At 37.4% G+C, this 18,491-nt stretch overlaps 1 protein-coding gene across 2 annotated transcripts in view; it reads right to left on the bottom strand.

Moving 5' to 3' along the window:
• Positions 1-17,943, bottom strand: part of SYN3 (synapsin III) — a 178,712-nt gene extending 160,769 nt beyond the window's left edge. For both annotated transcript variants that reach the window (XM_032221727.1, XM_032221728.1), the window contains exons 1-3: positions 17,630-17,943; positions 1,807-1,864; positions 175-266 (exon numbers count right to left, since the gene is read on the bottom strand). In XM_032221727.1, coding sequence (XP_032077618.1) covers positions 175-266; positions 1,807-1,864; positions 17,630-17,943 — 464 coding nt within the window. The remainder of the gene's footprint in view (positions 1-174; positions 267-1,806; positions 1,865-17,629) is intronic.
• Between the last annotated feature and the right edge of the window lie 548 nt (positions 17,944-18,491).

Raw genomic sequence — 18,491 nt, forward strand, 5'->3', positions numbered from 1 at the left:
AAACCTCTTTTAACAATCAACAAATCACAAAAATATTTTTTCTACTGCTAAGGTCACAAGTTGTTTGCAATTATCTATTCCTTATTGACAGAACTTGAGAAGCACACATTTTTTTTAAAAAAAAAACAAGGACAAAGAAGTTAATTGGAAGGAAACAAAAACTCTATTTGTCACCTGACCACTTTTGTGCCGTTCCTGATGACCTGCATGTCTACCATACAGCCAGCAGTAGAATAGGCAGCCAAGTTGAGTTCTGAAAACTCTGCCTGAAGTGGAAGAATAAAAGAACACAGGGTTACTTGATAACAAAACACACAGAATAGAGTGACCTATTTGCAAAATTCTCTTTCAAATGGAATGTTTGCCTCAAGATTTCCACAGCAGCGGCATGTCTAATTAGTGCTGTTCAGCACTGGAAACACTCAAGAAGTGTTTATAGTCTAATAATAAGTGGATGCTGAATTAGGTTTACTGCAATCATCATCATCATCATCATCATCATCATCATCATCATCATCATCATCATCATCATCATCCCAGACCAAATCCAACAGGAAAATTCTTTAAATAGGACTTCTGTGCCTATTTCAAACATCACATCTAGGTTTATTTTTGAAATCTGGCTTCACTGACCAGCTATAAACTTAACAAAGTTTTGTGCTTGTGGTATTGGCCAAAATTTTCATTATATTTTGAGAGAGAATTCCATTTGAAAACATTGAACAAGTTTAGAGTGTAGTGAATCTGGGCAGCACATTGTATTATATAATCATTCAAAAATAACCTTTTTTCATGCCTGACCATAAGAAACAACATTGCAAAATGACTGCAGGTTAGACTAATTCCAAATAGGTTCCTCCAATTCAGTTGCACTTCAAGAACCTTAATCCACATCCCACAAACCCACCGGATTAGGAAGGGTTGTTTTAGAAACAAATCTATAGTTTACTATATTAATAGTTCAGCAAATTCATTTGAACCTGTGGAATAGACAGGACAAAAGACAGGTTTTTCTCTCGCTAGGCTTGCAGAATGCATGATAATTACACATCATTTAATACATTTGTCTAGCCTGAAGTGTCTTTCAGAACAGTGAAGAAGGATCACCCAATCTGGACTACAAAAAAAGCACATGACACCAATACCCGTGCTTCTTAACTATGTCAATTTAAAATGTGTGGATTTAAACTCCCAGAATCCCTAAATCAGTTAACCTTAGGTTCTGTGTTATTGGGTGGAAAAAGATGGGAGCTTTAAAAAGACCCTTTTTTTCTTTCATAGCAAAAAAGTCAGAAATAAATCCTGACCTGTTTTATGTCAACAATGTGAGGTTTGGCACATCAGAGACAAAGTAAAACAAAAACAAATTGCAAAATAGCCATTCTGGGAAGATAGAATTTAGGTAGTGGTGACAGTACAGGGAAGAACCTTGCAAATTTCTCCCAGAATATTTTGAAGCAATATTAAATTATTTTCCCACCAGGTTTAATTGTTTGGAGATTTTACTTATAAAACATTTTTCTTTTTTCATCCAAAACAGAGTAGTTTTTCTAATACGAATAACAACTTGTTTTTTCTGAGAAAGATAGCATTTCCACTCAGCAGCAAACAAAAGTATAACATTCTCCAGCATGGTTAGGTAGATGGATGACAGTACACTCTGTACTCTGCCATAACAGAAAAGGCAATTTAATCTGAGGTAATCAAGCTCCAAAGTGTTCCTTTAGATAAATATCTCTTCCTAACTGACACTTGCAAAGCCAGGAGTGAACTAAATGCCTGTGATGCTTCCCCCCCCTCACTGACCTGTTCCACTCGGATCTCATATTCCCCATTCACCTTCTTTCCTTGAAAATACTTAGGCCTATAGAAAAAAAAAGAGGGGTGGGGGAGAGGGAGAACATGTGTTAAATAAGTTTATCTTGTCCTCATTCATATGTATGTATGTATGTATGTATGTATGTATGTATGTATGTATGTATGTATATGTATATGTATTGTCACAACCCCTGGTATGCCCAAACATGGGAGGAGGCATACTGCTTCCTTTCTGTGTCTATCGGCTCATCACAAGAGACCATCCATCCATTTTTACTGTTGCCTTTGTTACATTTGTGTTGTATTTGTGATGATTTGTGTAGTCTCCCTTTATTTATTTATCAGCACAAATACAACATACATACGTATGTATGTATGTATGTATGTATGTATGTATGTGTATATATATATATATATATATAATTGACAAGATTGTTCAGTATTGTTTCCCTGCTTAGGATGATTCAGGCAAGACATATTAAAAAAACCAAAGTCTCTGAAATGTTGATTTAACTGCCTGGTTTAACTTTCTAAAATGGAGGGAAAAGGTTTACCGTATGTTATTATTGCAAGACTGATGTTTATAGTAACCTTATAGTGTGTGTGTGTGTGTGTGTGTGTGTGTGTATAGTTTATATTTATATACTATAGCATACCATATAGCATAGTAACCATGGGTTCTTTTAGCATCTTAAATAATATAATTTTACTTGATACATGAGCATGGCTAAAGTATAAGGAGACAGGGATCAATGAACTCTATCCTTATGACTCCTTATCTGTAGTGCAAACATGTTGCAGCCAGATTTCTTTTTCTGCTGTTTCCTCATAATGGTGTATTTGTCTTATCTTTAACTGTTGCTTTCCAAGGACTCCATCAGCAAAGATGAGTCTAGCTGAATCCAGAATTTCCAAGGTAAGAAATAAATATTTTTGTCTGCTTCACAGAAAGAGATTATCTCGAGTTTCGTTGTGGTGGAGCAAAATAGCAGAAAGCCACTTGAGAGAATAGAAGAAGAATCTATTATATTGCTTTATACATATATCTAGAACAATAACAGATTGCCCTCACTTTCCTTCTCATCATGAATAGACAAGAATTAGCAACTAACTCTTAGTCCCAGTTCAGTATTGATCTGTCTGCTTTTGCCACTCCAACATCCTTTCTCAATGGTATGTGGACTCACTATCCAAGGTTCATTCCTCTCAAAGCTTGCATGTTGATCTGTGGTTAAGGCTTTATCAGGAAGCCTTTATGTTTTCTGTTGGAGCTCATTTGGATCTTTGTCTAGCAGCTTCCTTAGTAGAGGCTGTTTCATATCAATATTTTGGTACTGGAGTCCTAAAAACTCTCTGTTCAGTTCCTTCACAAGCAGATTCTTTCCATCTTGTACTAAGCTTTATTTTTACATATTCTGCTCTCTTCCCTTTACTAGCTGTAGCTTTCATTACCTCTTTCTTTGCAGGAGTTCTCCTCTTGTGATCCTCAATCTACTAGAATAAGCAGTCTTTCTCTAGCTGCCCTGCTTTGTTGCTGTGAAAATAGTACAGGGCCTCTTTCAATCTGTTTCTCCCTGGGGGTTGAGCTATCTCATTTTGACTCCTTGCCTGCATTCTCCCTGCTGTGGTGATGATATTCATCAATCAGCTTGACTGACACATACTCCAGCATGAACTTGCATTCTAGCAGCAACATGGTTGCTCTACTGTAATTTCCTCTTCCATGTTCTTGAGTTACTATATAGATTTTAGCATTAAATTCACATACTTTTGCAATTTTGTTCCATGTAAACTCCTTAGTCATACATTAAGCATTTAAATTAGCCCTCTCAAGCAATTTCTATAGGGAATTCCACATTCCTTCAACTATATTTTGTCTTGTTATATTAATTGGATGCATATTTTCCATAGAGAAATTGAATATAGCTCTTGGTTTGCTATCTCCTCTGCTTAGCTCTTTCTGTGGTAATAATTTCCACAGACCATCCTCAGAGTGAGACATTTCCATTTTAGAATCCCATTGCTGATAACTTTTACTGGTTAGCTTTATTATATTTGAATGGTAACTTTTGCCAGCTAGTCTATTTCTAAATCAATTTTTATTGTTCCAGCCCTGTAGAAGAGCTTCTGTTCTGTTCCATAAGTTTAACAGCAGCTTAAGCTGCAATCCGAACAACAAAAACCTATATTTCATCTATTTTTATTTTATTCAAAAAGTTAAAATAGAAAACATCATTTTTTAAAGATAAAAATAAAACAAACAAGACATTAAAAAGAAAAAGTGCATTAAAAAACTACTACACATAAACATATTACCTCCCCAATTGAATGCTGATTAATACTGTATGTTACAACAATATTAGTTTTCCATCTCTTGCAAAATAGGCCAAAGAATTTTAAAATACTAAACTACTAATTCCATTTGCAAATGTTTAACCTATCATCTATATACTACTTTAATAACAAAATAATTAACATAAAGAACAACAACAATAATAATAAAAGATAAGATTAAAATTTTAAAAGCCTCTGTTAACAAACTATTATTGTAATCAATTTATAGAAAATTAACCACCTTCTTAATTATCCAAAATCATCCCAAGGATTAGCACTGATTATATTTGGTCCTGGATCAAATATCCATGTTTGTTTCTTAATAGCACCTCTTATCAATTGTTGTCTGATTACCGGTAAATACAAAAAATGCAATCGTCAAAGCCAGTCTATCTTTCCAAAAGAATTCAAATGAAGTTGTTCCCCAGTTAAATGTGGGAAAACTAATCTTCAATCTCCTTTAAGGATAAATCCTTAAAAGAACCCAATTTATCATTTGTCAACTGAGACAGTTTTCTGCTGTTGTATAAGAGTGCAGGCTTGAACTTCAGGAAGGCCTATGGCATTGACTCTGTTATTTCTAAGCCCATATTTCTTCTCAGAGAAGCTACTGCTTTGAAATCACATTCCTTTTGTGGGTTTAATACAGTGGTGGGTTCCAGATCCCATTGCAACTAGTACAGTGCAACAGGACTGGGCATCCACCACATCAACGCATACAGCCCCTGTGCACTGCCCGCAACGTTCCAGCTGCGTGACGGAGGCACTTTAAGGAGCGCAGTCGGGCCTTCCGGAGCACCATACTAGAATAGTACCTGGTGCTCCCGGCAGGCACTGGTACGCCCATACTGGGGCGTACCAGTCGTAACCACCACTGGTTTAATATATTTACAGTCACTTACCTCTGAGTTCAGCAGCCATCTTGGGAATGAACCAAAAAAATCCTCCCCCCGCCAGATTACTTGTTATTTGTACCCCATTACTTATTGGCAGAGATATTGTCAATTGCAGGATGCTTATTGGTAAGAGATAGTTGCATAAAATGTAATTTAGCATCATTTTATAGGTTACATCATTACAAATTAGAACATTTAAGTTCTTGATTGTACAGGACAGCAGAGAGCTCTTTGTGAGAACTGATAGAGAAAAGATTATATTATATTGCTGACTTTGTGTCCTGTTCTTCATGAAAGTACATGGTATAGAATTAACTCTTTTTGGTCCCAGTGCAGTCTTCATCTGATTGCTGTTCTTCCAACACTCTTTTATACTCTTTAATCCTACAAATCTAGGATTCTCTTGATGAAGTGCTAGTCTTGCATTTAAGAGTCAGGGCTAGTATTCTCTAGGAAGGATACTAATCCCGTGTTGCACAAAAAGTTAAACTGGGAAGAAGACCCAGGCTCTTGTGTGCTGCTCTTTCTGTGACCACTATGTGTATATTGCAGATTTTCTGCTGTTTCATCTAATAGAGGATTTTCATGGTCATCCCTTTTAGTTTTCCGGCTCCATGGCAGCCCCAGTTCCTCCTAAATGCTGGCAACTATGAGGAAGCAATACTGTCTTCTTGTAACACAATTTAAAAAAAGAGTTTGCTCAAAACAAACACTTATTTGTTCTTTCAACTTCATCTCATGCCATTCCTTTGTGTCTGCAACAAGTTAACCTGACCATTTTAAAGTATGGGTTTAGCACTCATTTAGGACAGGACTAGGCTTATGTTTAGAAATAACCTGGAGCATCTCCAACCTGTGATTTGTTAGTTGAGTTTCCTGATAAACGGATAAACATATTATTCCAAACATTTGCCTATATTTACTCAACCCACTTTACCCCAAGAGATTCGGTTATTTCTCACTCACCAGCCTATATACTAAAGCGGATTGGGATACAAATGTTATGCTGGCATTTTTTTTTTCTTTTTCTTTTTTGCAGATTCAGGGACTGGTACAGAGTACTTCAACGTTGCCATGTGGTTTCATTTATTGTCTTACTGCTTGGAATTGATTGCCTGCAGGAAATGTTTAGCATCTTAAGGAACTTAAGAAGAGTGATCCGGCTGATTATAAACTTGTAAGCAAATCTACATATCCTTCCATTGACAAAGAAGGACAACTGGATTGTTCAATTTGTTTGTTTAAACTTCCTGAATTGAATTGAATTTAAATTAATTTAATTTCCTGAATTGTTTACATATTAAAGAACATTTTGCAATTTAAATCTTTTGTTAGTTCTAGTCTAAAATAACCTCATAGGAGCCATCTAGGCAGCATGTATGAAGCATTTATTTTTCTTCTCCCCAGCATTTTTGTTAGGTGAAAAGAAAAGACAGAAAGTTCATTCTCATAAACTAGCATCTTGTATTAACTTTTGCCATTTGCCCTCATTAAGTTTTATTAAAATGCTAGATTTACAATTATTTGATAGTTCTTACTCATTCATCTTAATAACAGCCCTCTGTTATTTGTAATCTAACCACAATTTTCTTTCAGTATGTTCCTGAGGCTGTAGATAAAATTCTTCAGAACTAATTCTCTTTATTCTTACTCATAATTCATACATTCAGAGTTCAACAAAGACCAGGAATGATAATTTGAATCTTTACATAAGAATGTGAATAGAATGGCATAGTAGCTAGAGGCATACCAGTTATAAAATACTTCCTGTGGAGAATGGAAATTCTTATTCCTCGATTAGCTGCAGACAGTTATAGTGTTCAGCCTTCTGCCCTATAGGGTAATGCTGTTTTTTAATTTAAAAATCAATAGGGCTAATATTTTCCTCCCTTTCAAACTTCAAATAGAATAGCTGAGAGGACTATTTATATGTAACAAAATGTATTCTTTGTTTGGTGCTCATAATTTATCAATAATCATCTTGTTCATGTCTGATAGTCCATACCACTTTGTTCTTGGCGTACTGCTTTGTTTATTCTCTGCTTTATTTTCCCGCCTTCTGTTTGTTTCTTTATTTTAAATGAATGAAATGAATGTTGAAATAGCTGAAAAGGAATGCATGGATGGATGCATTGCTATACTCAAACTTCCTCAGAGAGTGTTGCGCACATTTGCTTAGTATGTAACTGGAATTAGATTTTTTTTTAATTTTTTTAATTTTTTTTTTCATTTTCCCTTTATTTGTATGCCGCCCTTTTCCCTGGGGGGACTCAGGGCGGCTCACAGTTCAAAAAAGGCGGGGGGAAGGACAAACAATGTTCCAACATGAAGACAATACAACATATTAAAAAGAAAACACAACATTCACACGATTCGAGTGGGGTTAGAATCTTAACCACAGGCCAGCCGGGACAGCCAGATCTTTACAGCGGCGCAGAAGGATTGGAGGGTGGTGAGGGTCCGAATCTCCACAGGGAGTTCATTCCAGAGGTCGGAGCAGCCACCGAGAAGGCTCTCCTCCGGGTAGTTGCCAGTCTACACTGGCTGGTTGATGGAATTCGGAGGAGGCCTAATCTATGCGATCGTATCGGTCTAGTGGAGGTAATCGGCAGTAGGCAGTTTCTCAAGTACCCAGGTCCAATACCATGAAGGGCTTTGTAGGTGATAAGTAGCACCTTGAAGCGCACCCGGAGATCAATAGGCAGCCAGTGCAGCTCGTGGAGGATAGGTGTTACGTGGGTGAAGCGAGGTGCACCCACGATCGCTCGCGCGGCTGCATTCTGGACTAGCTGAAGTCGCCGAATGCTCTTCAAGGGCAGCCCCATAATGGGTTTTACTGTTTTAAAATGTCAGCATATTGCCCCCAACAATCAGGGTCCTCAGTTTACTGACCTCGGTAGGATGGAAGACTGTGTCAACCTTGAGCTTGATGAGATTCGAACTGCCAAATTGCAGGCAGCTGGCAGTCAACAGATAAATATTGAGTTCACCTACATAGCCTGCTTTGCAAAGCTTCCTTCCTTTCTATTGCTCAAAATCTTGATGGTCCTACAATACGCTGTTATTATGCATCCAGAATTGAACCATGCTCTGTTACTGTGTGTACATCTCTAGTGTGTGATGCGGTTAGGACAGTCTTGGTGGTTCCTTACTGTAATTCAGACATGGGCAATGTTAAGAAAAGTTGGTGAAGTTTGACCATAAGATAGCAATGAGAGTGTGATGATAAATTCTTAGCAAACAGTAAGCGGGACATCCTTATGCTGGGGCAGGGAAGCTTTGTGGATGATATCTAATAAAGAACCATCAATATTAAAAAAAAAAGCAGCAGAAAAGGAATGCAGAGTAAAAAGCAGTGCAAAACCAATAAAAAATAGAATCCATATGACAAGCTGCAATTGCTCAATAAATGCAGATGTTCTAAATTATAATGATCTTTAGTTAATCTGCCTATTCATTTTGGGGATCTAATTTCATTGTTTTAGCACTTCAAGAAACTGAAAGACAAAAAGAGGTATAAGAATACTTATTTTCTTGGTTGGTTGGCAGGAAAATTAATGGTATTGTATGAGTTGAATTAAACAGCCTATTGGCTGGTAATACACTGTACTGTTTGTGGGAAAGGAACACTAATACATATTTCCTTTGACACTGGTGTCACCCATATCCTTTTGCATTTATATCTAGATTAAGTGAAAATGAAGCTATAGCACGACAGTATGACCAATTTATCATATTATTAAATGTTCATAGGTTGTAACAGTTGGGAAAGCCTCTATATCAGAAAGTCATGAACTAAATGGTTAATTGATAAGATAGTTCTTTCTTCTGCAGCAATAAAATGCTATTATTCTCTCTTGGCTGAGTGAATTCTTTGCATGAACAGAAAACCATGCTGAAACAACTTTATTTTATATAATATTCAAATTACTCTAGTATACCATTTGCTCATTCCCTATAAACAATACATCAGAAATAGTTATAACGCTATACAGCATGGAAGTGTTTGTTATACATTTGTTTTCAGTGGAAACAATCCAGCTGAAATTTGGAAACAAGGAAACTTGAAAACCCCATGAGGACAATAAACAGCTGAAGTTCACTCCTGGGGCTCAAGCCACATGTCCCATACAAACTACTATACCTGCTTTATTATCATGGGTGACACGCCTGAGCTGCTTTAGCAGGTGGTTCAACTTATAAATCCACTTCAGCTATAATCAGTGTATAAAATGATGTGTATGCTAACAGCCAAAGCAACTCATTTCCTGAAGCTATGCCATCTGCAACTGTAGACACTTCACTTAAGGAGCTCATTAAGCAGACATGAGCAGGCTAAGGAAACCACAGGCTGACAACCTCAGAGTGGATTAGCATTATCTACCTTTCCTAATGCCAAAGTCCATTTTTGCCTTCTCAGCCACCTCCTTTTCAATCATTAGTTTTATTGCTGAGAAAGAAAGAAGAAAGAAAGGAAGGAAGGAAGGAAGGAAGGAAGGAAGGAAGGAAGATAGGTACCATATTTTTCAGAGTATAAGACACACCAAGATTTTGAAGAGGTAAATTAATTAGTTTTTACACTCTGCAGGCCTCCCAAACCCTATGCACGCCTCATTATTTGTGAAAAATGTGGCATGTAGAGAGTTTGAGAGGCCTGCAAAATGCTCCTGGGTGCTGGGGCGGGGGGCAAAAACGAGCAAAAAAATGCCGGGTTTTTTTTTGAGAAAATGGGCCCGTTTTTTGCCAAAAACAGGGAATGCATAACCTTTAGGAGGCTTGTAGAATGCTCCTGCGGGATGGGGGGGGGGGCAAAAACGAGAAAAAGCTGACCCATTTTTCGCTTGTTTTTGCTCTCCCTATCCCCCAGGAGCACTTTGCATGCCTCCCAAACCCTCTGCACATCCACTTTTGTGGGGTTTGGGGAGGGGTTTTGGGCTGTATTCAGTGTATAAGACACACTTAGATTTTTTCCCTCTTTTTTGGGGGAAAAATGTGTGTTGTATACTCCGAAATATATATGCCATATTAGTATATGGCAACCCAACCTAATGTCTGGCTCAATTCACTTTGAATTCCAGTCCCAGATGCCACTAGGCCTATTTTATATGTCATTGTGTCTTCGAATTTCTCCCATAGCATAAGCCTAATTTTCCAGTTATGCCTATCTTTTCTATAGATTCTTTACATCACTGTCAGATGTCTATACCATGATAGTTTATTTTTTAATAATTTGGCTACATCTTTGGCTTGCCTAACCATATTATTATCTTGGAAGTCTATTTATATGATCACACTAATCTACAGTCTTGAGGTGGGGAGAGTAAGTAGATAGCAAATGATTACATTTGCATCATAATGTTCTAATGCAAATGATGCCCCCACTTTTCAGGTTTGTTTTGTGCATATACCATTTCCCCCCAAATAAGCCCTAGCACGTTTTTATGTGTGTATCTAATATAAGCCCTATCCCGCAAATAAGTCCTTAAGAGCCTGCACAGAAGGCCACCTGCAGGCCACCTGCTCATTCCATCTGGTTGCTCTCAGTGCCGCGGCCACAAGGTGAGGCAGGGGGGATTACCTCAGGGACCTTGCAGCCAGGCCATCCATACCCCAAAATCTGCCTAGTGCTGGCAGCACTACCAACCACGTGCAGCAGCAGTTCACGTGGCCGCTGGCCCACTTCTGCTTCCTTGTGGCTGCAATGGAGCAGCAGGCCAAACGATGTGTTGGTGCCGCAGCTGTGAGGAGGGTGAGGATAGCCTGGCTGCGGGGGTCCTAAGGCAAGCCAGTATGGGGTGCATGGGGCAGCTCTACGACTCCTGCCTTACGGTGGCAGCACTGGTGCTTCCTGCCCTGCTGCAAGCAAACAAAAGAAGTGGGCCTCCCCCACTGGAAAAAAAATAAGACGCCCCTGGTCTTATTTTCGGGAAAACATGGGTACATGTTATTATTTAGTATCTTCACAGGTTGTTATGGATGCAACTGTACACTCACGCCACTACTAAGGGCCACTGCTGTTCATATTATAATTTTATGTTAAATGTTTGTTTCTCTTTATATTAGAAACTTCCCAGAATTTTATAGATGGTGGCTCCATGTTTTAAATAAATAAATAAATTTAACAAATAAATTAAATGCATGTCACTAGTCTCCCCAAAATATGTCATATATTTTGTGTACCATTTTAGATTTTTCAGCAATAAACCGTATGCTATTCAGCAGAGAGGCTGGGATGAAGGCCTTTGACAACTATAAATTACGTTCCTCCACTTTTATGCTTAGTGCTACTGCATAGAACGGCCAACTCATTGATGAATAAAATGAAATGGTGTAACTTATTGCATATAGTAGCTCGTATCTTGTGCCAAGACTTGGCACAGTCAGGCAGCAGCCTGGAGCTTCTGAATAAATTGCTTTGAGAGCCTAATTGGTCTGGCTGTTAGTATACCCTCCATGTAGAATAGCCAGCAGAAAAAGCAGATAACCGAGATTCAAGATTCAACCGAGATTCAGCTGCCTCACATTTTGAAGCAAACCATCTTGTTTCATGGCTCCTGGAAAATTAGTTTCTCCAATCTTCCTTCTTTTTTGACTTTGCTTCTTTGCAGGGTTGATTTTTATTGCTGGATTTTATTTTCCAGAAATAAAAGTATTTCATTTTTCTTTTTTCTAATAAGTTTGCAGAACTTATTCTCTTCCACACCTAGAAAAATGATCCTATGAATCTATCCACAGGGACTTCAGTCTGGTACAAAACTTCTGTGGCAGCCCTGCATATCTTCATTCCTATTCTATTGTTGTTTTCTCCAACAAAACATTTCCCCAAAAATCTCAAATCACAAAAAAGAAAAACACTGTGGTTTTAAACATTTGAATCTCTGCACGCTTGGATAGAGAATGCTTTTCAATTGGCAGAAACTCCTACCAGAGCCTGCATCTTAAGTTCATTGCTTTCCCATTCTTCTCAATCATCAAGTCTATTGAGTGCCATCACTCTTTTCTTTCCTTGTAATAAACAACATGGCAGTGAAAGATTCAGGAAGTAGGTGTCTGGCCAGAGGGGATTTTCTGTGTTCCCAAATTAATGTACATTAACTCCAGTGTTTCCATAATTGGTGTGGTGAATATAATCACTGATCCACTATAAGACATTCAATTATAATGTTCTGAGGCATCTTTGAAGAGTGATAACAGTGACCATGTGGAAGCATCTTGCAGATGCTTCCCCATCATCTTTCTTAAATATCATGTTTTATTTATTTAGCAGATTTATATAGCCATCCATCCCATAAATACGTGACTCTGGACAGCATAAGGTAAAAGTAAAGGTTCCCCTTGCACATATTTGCTAGTTGTTCCCAACTCTAGGGGGCGGTGCTCATATCTGTTTCAAAGCTGAAGAGCCAGCGCGGTCCGAAGACGTCTCTGTGGTCATGTGGCCGACATGACTAAATGCTGAAGGTGCACAGAACACTGTTACCTTCCCACCAAAGGTGGTGCCCATTTTTCTGCTTGCATTTTTACATGCTTTTGAACTGCTAGATTGGCAGAAGCTGGGACAAGTAACGGGCGCTCACTCCATTATGCGGCGCTAGGGATTTGAACTGCCAATCTTTCTGATCGACAAGCTCAGCCTGGACAGCATACAAGGCAACAATTAAAAACTCTATGACAATTTAAAAATCAAAATAAGTACAGTTAAACTGATAAAACCCAAGAGTAGGGGAATAAACATCACTTAATCTTTTCCAGCTACTTTATTAAGAGTTTTTGAAAGTATGAAAGCGTTACATCATTTTGTAAACTTTAACTTGACCCAGGGCTAAATGCTGTCTCAAAAGAGCTTCTAGGATCGTGTTTGCCCTATGGCCAAAATGGGTTATTAACTTTATTACTGTGCAATATTAAACAAAAATATTGAGAAGATTATAATTTGTTATAATAATATATGAGTTGCTTTGTAATGCCAATATAAAATAGTTGTTCAAGAACTAAGACATTTGAAGTAACGTTTCAGAATTCTAGCTTAAGATTGCTGCTTTGTTTAATAATATATAATGAAGTACCTTCTTATGCTTCCTACCTAACAAATGTATATTTTAGTGAAACATTGCAAAGTATGTTACTTTCCAGTAGCATGCTCCAAACAAGGCCCTAGGGGGTTAAATGTAGTACATTTAAGGAAACTCTGCTAAAGTAATTAGGCTACCAAATTTGACTCGCATGACTGTATTTATAACCTAGGAGGAAATATTTTCCAGACCCCTTATGCCTATTTTTGTATCAATGTTAATCCTTATAGTTCTTGGCTATTTTTCTGCCAGGAAAACTGGATCCTAAGTTGCTTTAAATATATACTACATAAAGTATAAATACAAGTGGCAGCAGACTTATGAAACTTTACAGAGTTAAGTGAGAAGTGCTATTGGTCTTGACACTTTGACAAAATTGCCTGGAATCAAAGGCATTAATTGATTATAGCTTGAATTTTATATCAGGCTCAAAATCTCCAGGCAGCTATCATGTGCTGCAAATCTGCACCTGATTTGCTTCGTTCAGGATTACAGTGGGTTTGCTTTTAATATTGTACAGGGTAGAAACACACTACTGAATGCAATTTGCAAATGATAGTTCAGCTAGTTTTAAGTTAAATCTATTCTCATATCAAAATTACTCTGATCAGCATATATTTAAGCATACTATTAATATTTTCACGCTCATAATATTTATAAGGGGGAAAATGCAAAATACATGCAGAAATTCATGACTTTGGAGATACACCCAGAGTTCTGTCTGATGTTTGTGTGTGTGTGTGTGTGTGTGTGTGTGTGTGTGTGTGTGTGCAAACCATTTGTAACAATTCCTAGCCATCTTTTCTTTTGTATGGAAAACTCTCAAGGTCTACAATTCAGGGTTTCTTTTCTTTTGACATGCTTGTTGAAAGGGAATTCTAAATATTATTTTTTTCCTAGAGTTACACAATCTTTCTCTGGGGTTTATTTTTGTGGTAGAAAAAAAGTGTGCATTTTTGTTTCCCTATTCAGAGTAATCCATAAGTAGACATGTAAGATGAGCAGCTATTAAACTTTATACTCTACTTACTGAGTGAAGTATTTCCAGTCAGAGGTCTTCTAGTCATTGCAATGAACTTAATAATTTAGTTTTAGCAGAGTTCAAATAACAGCACTTGCTAATATAAACAACCATATGGAATCATATGATTGAAAGGGACCTTGGAAGGCTTCTGGTTGCAGAACAGCTATCCACTAAGTTGTATCCTATACAAATGGCTATGCAACCTTTGAAGCCCCTTCAGTGATGGAGCACACATGACTTCAGGAGGCAGATTGTTCACCTAATATTCCTCTTTATTTTGAGTTTGGGTGTGTCTCTCTGTAAAACTTCCACCCATTAGTTGGCATAATCATTGAATGAAATGAATGAAAAGTATAATTAGTACATCATGTTATGGGCACATTAATAAATCCAAAATAAAAGTATCACCTGCCATATTTAAGCATGTTTTAAAATTCCATTCAATTCACCTGTCAAAGAAATATGAATCTCACGATGTTACATGAACACACCAGAAGAAGTCAATTGGTAACAGTTTGAAATTTAAGATAGCAAGCTTTTGATTGATTCTGGTAAGGACATGATGAACTAATATCCCTGGAAGAGAGGGGCAATATTACAGCTGAAAACAGTATCTTGGATGCTGTACTGAGACTGCAGTAATCTCCCTGGACAAAGGAGAAATATGGAAATTGCCCATTACTGACAGTTGGTTTTCATGAGAACATGGGAGGAACTGAGATTTTTGTGGCAGTCTTGTAAATATCTAGGAGTTGTGAGATTTCTTCAAACTTGGGGCCATCAACGTAGCCCATCGAGACATAAAATTAATCTGCACATCATCTCTTAATCACTTTGGATTGAATTTTTTTAAATGTCTTCGCAAAGATTGAGAACCTTTGGAATGGCAAGTTTTTTTGATTTACTGAATGAGTTTTCTTCATTCCTTTAAGAAAGAAATTTTAACTAAGAATTTAAGTATTTGTAAAAAAAAAGTACAAAATATAGAGCAAAAGGGTAATTAGAATGTTAATTTTAGAAATTTTAATGGGATAAGAATCCAGATTGAATTAAGATTTTGAAATTAATTGTAAGAATTCTTCTTATGGGAAACTTCTACGTTTGTAGCTCAGAGTTGAAATGAGGAGTCCTTGGTGCTCTCTGAGTATGGTCCACTTGGTGCATTGATGTTACCTAGTTAGGATAATGAAACATCTTTAAGAAAACAATCAAGCTCAGAGAGCACTAAGGACCCCTCAAAAATTATAGAATCAGAATCTTGAAATCTTGCTTGAAAAGGTTAATATATGGTCAGAATTCAGTCTAGCAAAAACATAAATTAATTTAGAGCTGGCAAGGAAATTGCCAGAGGTGGAACTTTTCCTCTTGAGTGAGGTCATGTGCCTAGATTTGGCTGACGTACAGTAACATGGAGTTCTGCCATTCTGTTTCCTGATGCTTTGAATATCCATCTGTAGTCCTTTCCCTGGCATTTTAATATCCTATTCTGACAGGTACTCTTAGGAAATTAAAAAGTCTCCAAAATAAATCCTTCAAGCAGAAAGAAGCATGCACTTTTCTGAAGTTGAATTACATGGATGTATTTCAGGGGTATGAATAGCTAGTTTATTAAAAGATATAAAAATGAGATATGGATGTGTGTGTGTGTGTGTGTGTGTGTGTGTGTGTATGTATGTATGTATGTATGTATGTATGTATGTATGTGGATAGATAGATAGATAGATAGATAGATAGATAGATAGATAGATAGATATAGCATTTGTGCTGATAAATAAATAAATGGAGACTAGTATAGATCTATTTCAAGCTATTCAGCTCTGAACAGCTAGCCATACCCTTACTGGGATTTGAACCTGGGCTGAGTTTTAAATATTAGGCAGTTATATTAACCTCTAAGCCACAAGCTCTCCTCCCTTTTCAGCTGAGCCAAGGAAATGATTAAGTGTTATGTCAAAGCACCGGGTATGCCCAAATATGGGAGGGAGCATTCTGCTTCCCTTTTGCCTTTCAGCTCCACCCTAGGAACCTTCCAGGCAGAAAACCATGCTTTTGTTGAAAGGCAAGAGGGAAGCAGTATGCTTCTTCCCATATTTGGGCATACCAGGTAGTTTGATGTAACACACACGCACACACACACACACACACACCTGAACCTGCTATACATTCGGTTCCACTGAAAAGTAAACTCTACCACAGCTAGGAAAAGAAAACTGTGCGTCTTTCAGATGGTTCTGATCTACCAGATTCATTGTACTTCACCCATTGGCCAAGAGATGTGGGGTCTTCAAATTTTTAATTTAGCACATCTTGTGGACTGTTGGTTTCTCACTTTTGTCACATGTGAAAAGCTTTTTAAAATATTTGAATTTTAATCTATGCAAATATAACTTTTTATATTCAGGAATATTATGAAAAGTTGATATTATGATCCATGGAAAGCTCGGTCATACATTTCAATGAGCAGAAAATCATGTTTGCTCATTTTGCTTATGGGACTGAAAATCCATTGGACACTATTTGGGATACCAGACTGCAGAGCCCACAATGTGCAGTTACTATACATATGCCTGTATGAGGAGGTACTTGAGGAAGTACTGACACCTGGCGCTCTTCTAATGCAATTACATGGAGCATAAAAATCATAAACAGGTTAGAAGGGGGAAAAACACACAAACGTATCCTCTTTTACAAAAGATAGCAGACAAATCTATCCTAAGAAAACTCCAACATTAGTACAATTTTTATCAAAAAAAATTGGTAAGATATTGGTGGCTACCTCTCCTTACTTCTCCCTAAAACAGAAAGATAAACATTGTGGCTCCTGATGGTTTTCAGACTATGAGTCAAATTACAGTTAGAAAACATTTGATAGATGACCATGATAAAAGAATAAAATAAACAACGCGTTGGTTTCAGCTTTAAATATCCACAAAGTAGACTCCTTGTTAAATACAAAGGATTTAAATAACAATGACTAACATTCTCATAGATGTCACGGGGCACTTCAAATATGACTGCATTAAACTCATTTAGTTTTTTAAAGTGGCCAATTTTCAAATGAAAAATATCAAGAGACAACTTCCTCTGCTGTTTGTAAAATAAGTGGTGGAATTAGTTTCATTTCAAGCAGTACAGACACCAATAGCAATAACCTTGCAATTTGTTATGTATCTTCAAATCCAAGTAGCAACCTTTCCAAGATAATCATCACTTTGTTAATAATGTCACTTTTCTTTTTAAATAAACAACATTGTACATTTTCTTAACATGCTGTCACATTTATGGTTACCTGTTATTTCTGGTTCACATTATATATTTTAGACATATTCTAAGCTACTGTGATCTACATTTAGAACATGGTATGTGGTGTGCAGAAGAAATACATTTATCTGAGTTGTGCATTGCAAGGCATTAATCAATTTGAGTTCAGACCTTTCAGGGTTACTGCAGCTGAAACAAACACGAAACAAAATGTGGTTACTTACCAATCTGTGTGGGGGTCATCAATTATCAAGAGAATTTGGGGCTTCTGTTGGGCTACAGGGACAGGTGTTGCTGATGGCTCTGTGAGTCCTGTAGCAGCTTGTGTGGTTTGCTTCATGGCACTGGAGATGGAGTTGAATATGCTGGTACCAGAAGAAAGAGCAGTTGGTTGCTGTATTGGCTGCTGCCTCCTCTCTGTTGCTGGGGAAACAGGGTTGCTGGTGGAATTATCTGGACGCTGAAGGTCCATCATGTAACCATTTGGCAAGTTAGCCACAAAACTACTGTCTGAGAGACGCCTTCGCAGGAAATTCATTCTGAAAACTTCCCCAAAGTCAGGTCGAAGAATGCAGAAGCAGATTCGAAAGGGTCTATTTGAGTTTTTACTAGTTGGTTGATATTCTATCACCTTCAGGGCGGAAGAGATATTCTGCCACCTACAATGTTCCTTTCTTTAGTTCTCACCTGTGAAATGTAAGAGAAAACCATTTGAATCAATCACTAGCAGGCTAGGCCTACCAGAAAGCCAATAAGACAACTGCTTCAGGAATTAGGTGATTGAAAAACATAGCCCTAGGAGCTCTTTTCCTATTTTCCAAAGGAAGATAAAATGATGAAGGCCATGTGATCTTGCCTGTAGTTCCTTAGCTCATCTGTTACCCATGGATGTTGTGGGAAATGCTCTCCCATGCAGTTCTAGTAAAAGAACAATTCAGTAGATCTCCAAACACTGACAATGCAAAGAAATATAATGTAATCATATTACAGAAACAACAAAAACATTAAAAACAGGCTAAACATGAAAAACAATGCATTACATGTGAGCAAATTACTAAAATATATAGGTACTTCACAAGATTGTAT

This window comes from Thamnophis elegans, chromosome 7 (genome assembly GCF_009769535.1).
Source record: "Thamnophis elegans isolate rThaEle1 chromosome 7, rThaEle1.pri, whole genome shotgun sequence".
Lineage (NCBI taxonomy): Eukaryota > Metazoa > Chordata > Lepidosauria > Squamata > Colubridae > Thamnophis > Thamnophis elegans.